General features: G+C 64.1%; 1 protein-coding gene across 9 annotated transcripts in view; it reads left to right on the forward strand.

Moving 5' to 3' along the window:
• Positions 1–6,139, forward strand: part of ARHGEF11 (Rho guanine nucleotide exchange factor 11) — a 54,585-nt gene extending 48,446 nt beyond the window's left edge. For 8 of the 9 annotated variants that reach the window (XM_019518178.1, XM_019518382.1, XM_019518246.1 and 5 more), the window contains 15 exons: positions 416–495; positions 754–879; positions 1,002–1,119; positions 1,470–1,648; positions 1,742–1,817; positions 2,575–2,742; positions 3,062–3,149; positions 3,284–3,388; positions 3,501–3,583; positions 3,715–3,972; positions 4,166–4,483; positions 4,754–4,846; positions 5,267–5,511; positions 5,605–5,776; positions 5,895–6,139. In XM_019518178.1, the coding sequence (XP_019373723.1) occupies positions 416–495; positions 754–879; positions 1,002–1,119; positions 1,470–1,648; positions 1,742–1,817; positions 2,575–2,742; positions 3,062–3,149; positions 3,284–3,388; positions 3,501–3,583; positions 3,715–3,972; positions 4,166–4,483; positions 4,754–4,846; positions 5,267–5,511; positions 5,605–5,776; positions 5,895–5,914 (2,129 nt within the window). In that variant the 3' untranslated portion in view covers positions 5,915–6,139. The remainder of the gene's footprint in view (positions 1–415; positions 496–753; positions 880–1,001; positions 1,120–1,469; positions 1,649–1,741; positions 1,818–2,574; positions 2,743–3,061; positions 3,150–3,283; positions 3,389–3,500; positions 3,584–3,714; positions 3,973–4,165; positions 4,484–4,753; positions 4,847–5,266; positions 5,512–5,604; positions 5,777–5,894) is intronic. The other variant, XM_019518692.1, reaches the window with a different exon arrangement.
• Positions 6,140–6,145: the final 6 nt, after the last annotated feature.

Consider the following 6,145-nt stretch of genomic DNA (forward strand, 5'->3'; position numbering starts at 1 on the left):
GGGTGCAGCAGCGTAGGTGGAGCGTGGGGCCCAAGTGTCTCATTGCAGCACCTTGGCTGCTTTCTTGGCTTTCTCATTCCCTCCCCCCCTACCCCCTAGCTCCTCCAGAAGCTGGGGCTGGAAGCAGCTCATTGCATGAATGGTCCTGCCCCAAGGGCATCCACCAGTCACTGAGCTGAGGGCCCCCAGGCCCCAGGGCCTGATAAGGCAGGAGGAGGAGGTTGCAGGAGTGTGGTGGAGAAGCCAAGCACTCGCAAGTGATGCAGGCTCTATAACCTCAGGGTGGGGACGTGACCCTGGTGCCCTGGATCAACAAGGGGCATTTGGAGCCCTAGAAGCAGAGGCCTTTCCCTTGGCAGTGTCGCCTGCCCTGCTCCCTGGTAACACACGGCTCCAATCCCCTCCTTCTGTCCAGATTCACTCTGTGAGTCCATGAAGAAGCTGCGGGAAGAAGGACCAATCATCAAAGAGATCGGGGACCTCATGCTGTCCCGGGTGAGTCGGGCAGTGAAGGCAACAGGCTTCTGGCCCTGGGGTACAAAGGGTGCAGGAAACGGGGCTTGCAGGCAGGGGCACTTGTTTGACAGCGAGACTGAGTTGGGCATTCATGTGCCTATGGACAACCAGAGTGATGAGCTCTGGGAGGGAGTGGTGGCCTCACAGCTCTGTGTTCCCCCCGCACTGCTGTATGTCCCACATCTGGAGCCACAATGACACAACAGGTGCCTGAACCCACTCTATCCCCCTCCGCAGTTCGATGGGCCAGCACGCGAGGAAATCCAGCAGGTCGCAGCCGACTTCTGCGCCTACCAGTCCATCGCCCTGGAGCTGATCAAAACCAAGCAACGCAAGGAGACCCGCTTCCAGATCTTCATGCAGGTATCTCCTCCCCCCCACCCCCGAGCGGTTTCTCCCCAGCCCCTCCTGACTTGGTGTGTCTGCCCTCTCCCTGCTTCCCCGGGAGTCCTGCTTCCTCTGACTGCCTCTTTGCCCTGCCCCAGGAAGCCGAGAGCAACCCGCAGTGCCGCCGGCTGCAGCTCAAGGACCTGATCATCTCTGAGATGCAGCGTCTGACCAAGTACCCACTGCTGTTGGAGAACGTCCTCAAGCACACGGAGGGTATGGGGTGGCGTGGAGGGCAGGGGGATGCCTGAGCCCCACTCAGGCTTCTCACTTAGCTCAATACGTCCAGGCAGAGAGACCTGCAGGGGCTGGGCTATGGGAGGCGAAGTCCCCCCTCATCTCTGGGGGGAGCAAATAGGGTCTATAAAGCCATTGTAGAGGAGGGCATGTACAAGGGGCAGCTGGAGCCCCCCACCTTGGCTGCAGGGCAGCGGACCAGGCTGGGTGCAGGGCAAAGTGCAGGCCTGATCCTGGGCCCTGGCTCTGGGAGCCTTTTGATTGTATGGGAGTGTTGAACCCCACCATGCCATATGCACTCCGTTTCTGACCACCCCTCTCACCCCCAGGCAGGACCCCAGAGCATGAGAAGCTGAGCCGTGCCCGGGACCAGTGCCGGGAGATCTTGCGGCACGTGAACGAGGCGGTGAAGCGGGCAGAGAACCGGCATCGGCTGGAGGCCTACCAGAAGCGTCTTGATGCCACCTCGCTGGAACGAACCAGCAACCCGCTGGCAGCCGAGTTCAAGGTAGCACCCACTATGGGGGCAGGATGGGACAGGCTTGACTCTGACCCTGCCCTCCCCGGGGAGAGCTGAGCATGGGCTCTGTTGCCCCCACAGAACCTGGACCTCACGTCCCGCCGCATGATCCATGAGGGGCCCCTGAGCTGGCGCGTCAGCAAGGACAAGACCGTGGGTACGTACCCACCCGCAGCCGGGAGCACGGACCAGCACTGCCCCCATCCCCCTGGGTCCATGCAGGCTCCTGCAGACAAAGGAAAAGGGGAGCATGGGGAAAGAGCAACAGGTATGACAGGGAGGAAGTTTTCCCTCCTGCCCATTTGTGGGGGCTCCTCTCTGCAGCCAGCCCAAACAGAGCCTGCAGTCCAGCCCTGCCTGAGATCCACGGCCCTCTGATTCCCCTGACCCTCATTAGAGCCCAGCTCCTGCAGCCTGAGCTTGAGGGCAAAGGCAGCTCCATTCACAGCCGGTGTCAGGAGGCTTTTATCCACTATGCATCACTGCTCTACAGACACCCCAATTCCAGGCTCTGTAGACTGGCCCTGGGGGCTCGGGGCTGCAGCAAGGAGCTGCCCCTCTGCTAAGCATGAGGCAGGCAAGGGTTGCATCTCCAGGGCCTGGGGAGGTCCCTTGTTACCCCCGGAGAGGAGTCTGGTTGACTGGGTTGGGTAAAGGAGACAAAAGGGGTTCAGGACAACAGCCCTTTTGACTTCCACGGAGAGTTGGGGGCTGAAGGGAGGTCGCTAGTCCCAGCTTGGTATCGGCAGGGTGGAGGGGGGCACAGCCTGGCTCCTTCCCCAGCTGCTGGCTGGAGAGCAGCCTCCTCCCAGGGGAAGCCCTGGCTGTGACCGGAGGAACGTGGGGCATCGGCAGCACCGTGGCCCGAAGGCACCTTCTGAGCTGGACCCTCTCTCTCTGCCCGCCCCGTGCAGATCTGCATGTGCTGCTGCTCGAAGACCTCTTGGTGCTTTTGCAGAAGCAGGACGAGAAGCTGGTGCTGAAGTGTCACAGCAAGACGGCACTGGGCTCCGCCGACACCAAGCAAACCTTCAGCCCCGTCCTCAAGCTCAATTCGGTGCTCATCCGCTCCGTGGCCACAGGTAGCGGGAGCCCCGGGGGGCAGCCTGTGCCCAGCCATGCCCAGCATATGCCAGGGTGTCTCCCTGGCAGTGGACTTGTGGGGTGGGACTTTCAGCCCAGTCCTGCAGGCTGGGGACACACCAGCCAAGGAAGCGGGAAAGCGATAAGACCCCCCAAGGAAAGGGGTTGGTATTGTTCATCAGCTGCTCCCCCCAGCGCCTGTCCCAGGGGAACAACAGACAGCCCTGGGTCCAGGCCAGGCTCAGGGAGGGGCCGCATCCAGGGGTCGTGCAAGATGCCTGGCCCTTGCTGCAGCGTCCTCATGTCCACTTGCTGCAGATAAGCGAGCCCTCTTCATCATCTGCACCTCGGAGCTGGGACCCCAGATCTATGAGCTGGTGGCGCTGACGTCCTCGGAGAAGAACGCGTAAGGCTCAGGCTGCGCCCACGTAGGGCAGGACAAGAGATGGGGGGCCGGTGGGGATGCAGGTTGGGATTGAGGGACAAGGGCTGTCCTGACCCACGCCAGGGGCGTGACAGGCTCTCCCCTGCGCCTGGCAGGTGGATGGAGCTGCTGGAGGAGGCCGTGCAGAGTGCCATGAGGAATGCCACCTTCCCCCCGAAGCCCCGGGCGCAGGAGCCCACGCACAGGCCAGCCCCATCCAGGTGAGGATCACCCTGCTTGGGACTCCTGGGACTCACTCGGCATGCTGAAGGGCCCTGGTCAGGCCAGATTTGTGCCAAGGGCTCCCCCACTAACCTGTCTCGTCCCTGCCAGCCTGGTGCTGCAGGACACCGAGGGCTCCCCGCTGCTGGCACAAAGCAGCAGCTCTGGAGCGGAGATGGAAGAGGTCTCTTCAGGTAAGTCCCCCCGTCCCCTGCCTGGGGTCCAGCAGCAGGTTCTGCCCCTCCGAGGAGCCTGGGTCTGGGCAGCACGGACCAGTGTGGATGGTGCCCAAACCCACCACTCTGTTCCCTCTCACCCCACTCAGTGGACAACAACCCCGGCGACTTCCTGGGCAAGGAGAAGCCCCCACTGCAGCAGGAGGAGCCCGAGGCAGAGCGCAGTGAGGGCATGGCAGGCAAGGAAGAGGAGGAGGAAGAAGAGGAACTGCCTGCAGCTCCTGTGCCTGCCCTGCCCCCCGCGGAGCCGGACGACGTTCACCCGCAGCGGCCAGAGCCAGATATGCACCTCGCCCTGCTGGAGCCGGCACTTGGGAAGGGGCTGGCCGAATCAGCCCTGGCAGATGGTGAGCTGCACGGCCAGAAATGGGCCTGGTGCAGCATCCGGGGTGGGCTGGCACAGGACGGGACATCAGCAGGGCTGGGACAAGCCTTTCACCCTGGCACAAATGCTCCCATCCATGGGGCTCGCAGCAAGGGGTGGGTTGGGTGCTCAGGTCCCAGCCAACCTGCCCGTGCTCATGCTCTCTCCCCTGGCAGTGGAGAACCTGCGGCACCTTCTGCTGCGCAGCCTCCTGCCCTGCCGGGACCTGGAGCCTGAGGATGACCTGACGCCCACGCCCTCGGTCATCGGGGGCACCGTCCAGCCCTGGGATGCAGCACTGCCCTGCCAGGACCCTCCGGTGGAGCCCACGGGGCAGGAGGGCAAGATTCGCCCAGCAAGCGGTGGGACAGGACCTGAGCCCGGAGACTGGGTGGACGCAGGGGCCACGGAGGGAACATCCCCAGCAGGACTGCAGGAGGCAGAGATGTCCCCGAGTGCTGAGGGGCAGAGCGGGCTCAAGGTGGTGCGCAAAGGTAGGCCAGGAGGGTGACTTGGGGTGCAAGGGGGGGTCTCTCCAGGGTGGGCTGGGAGTAGGGTCAGTGCTCTCTCGTCTCTCCCAGCACCTGCTGATCACGGTGACCTGCATGCAACTGGGCTCTGGGGCTGTTTGCAAACCTCCCCCCATCTCTGGGCACAGCTGGTGACTGGGCTTTTGCTCCTTGCACCTGTCCATCACTCCCAACCCCCTTCCCCCCCCTTCCCTCTCTCTTTTCCCCCCTTCTTTTCCTGGTGTCTTTGCACAGCTGAGGTGGAGGGCACTAACCCAGCCATGCTCCTGCCAGGCGGCAACCAATCAGAAACTGCATTGCAGGAAGGAGGCAGAGCTAATGTAGATGGTAATGCCATTTTTGGGGGCAGGGGTTGGGAACGATCCCTATCCTGCCCCTGGGCGCTGTTTCCAGCTCTCCAGCACCATAAGCCCGTCTCTCCGGAGCCCTGTGCTGGAGCACAGCAGGCGCCCACAGGCTCAGTGCTAAGGTCCCGATCCCTGGCAACAACCAGGGGTTTGTGGTCAGGCCCCGGTTCTGAGCGGGTTGCTTCTGTGCCCCCCTGTCAGGGGTGATGCTCAGAGCATGGCATGATGCCTGCTAAGGTCCCGATCCCCAGCAGGATCCAGGGGTTTGGAGTTGGGCCCCGATTCTGAGCAGGTCCCTCCTTTGCCCCCTCTCGGGGGTGATGCTCAGAGCATGGCATGGTGCCCGTTGTTACCACCTGCCCAGCTAAGGGAACTTTGCTCCCCGCATCCCATGCTGCAGGCAACTACTTCTACGTCAGCATGCCGGCTGAGTCCTCCACGGAGCCCGAGCACCCCACGCCGCCCACCAGCCCCTCAGCACCCCCCTGCACCCACTCCCCAGCCTCCAGGAGGAAGGAGATGGGGCCCTGTCCCGGCAGCCTGGAGGGGCCCCTGGAGCCGCCCGCACCCGGCCTGGCTATCCGGGACGTGGACCTGATCTTCCAGGTCATCGAGCAGCTCATACTGAAGCTGGGGCAGCTGAAGGCGAGTGCTTCGGGCTGAGGCAAGGGGTCCTCAGGAAGGAGGTGGGGGGACGTGTCCTGCCCCCCGCTCATGCCCCCCTCCCACCCCATGTAGGATGTGGAGGCGGCCCACCAGGAGCTGCTGCAGTCGCTGGGGCAGGGTTCATCGGCCGACGCCACACCCGTGGGGGCTGCCGCGCCGGAGGCGGACGCATGGCCAGAGTGTCCCCCCAGCCCTGTAGGCAGCAGCCCCCCTGCCCGGAGGAGCCCACCGGCCAGCGAGCCAGGTAAGCAGGGGCTGGTGGAGAACACCTGCTGGCGGGGCTTTAGCCAAGCCCCACCTGTGCCTCAGTTTCCCCTGGGGATGGTGCCACTGCCCTACCCCACTCCCCATGTGTGTTCCAGGCTGCGAGGACCCCCGGTGAGACCCCCTTGAGCTGGACGCTCGGGAGCTGGAGCTGCCCCCATCCCCCAGGGGCCATGCAGCGGCAGGGGGAGCCAGAGCGGGGAGTTCAGAGAACTGGAACCGGGGGTCGGGGCGCCTCCCTGCCCCCCCTCTCCCCCGCATGCTGCCCACTGCCTCCCTCCCAGACTGTCTGTGCCCCCCTCTGCCGCATCTTGGGACTGCGGCCACTGCCGGGGCAGGCTGGGGGTAG

This window comes from Gavialis gangeticus, unplaced genomic scaffold (assembly GCF_001723915.1).
Source record: "Gavialis gangeticus isolate Ggan-Ray unplaced genomic scaffold, GavGan_comp1, whole genome shotgun sequence".
In the NCBI taxonomy this organism is placed as follows: domain Eukaryota; kingdom Metazoa; phylum Chordata; order Crocodylia; family Gavialidae; genus Gavialis; species Gavialis gangeticus.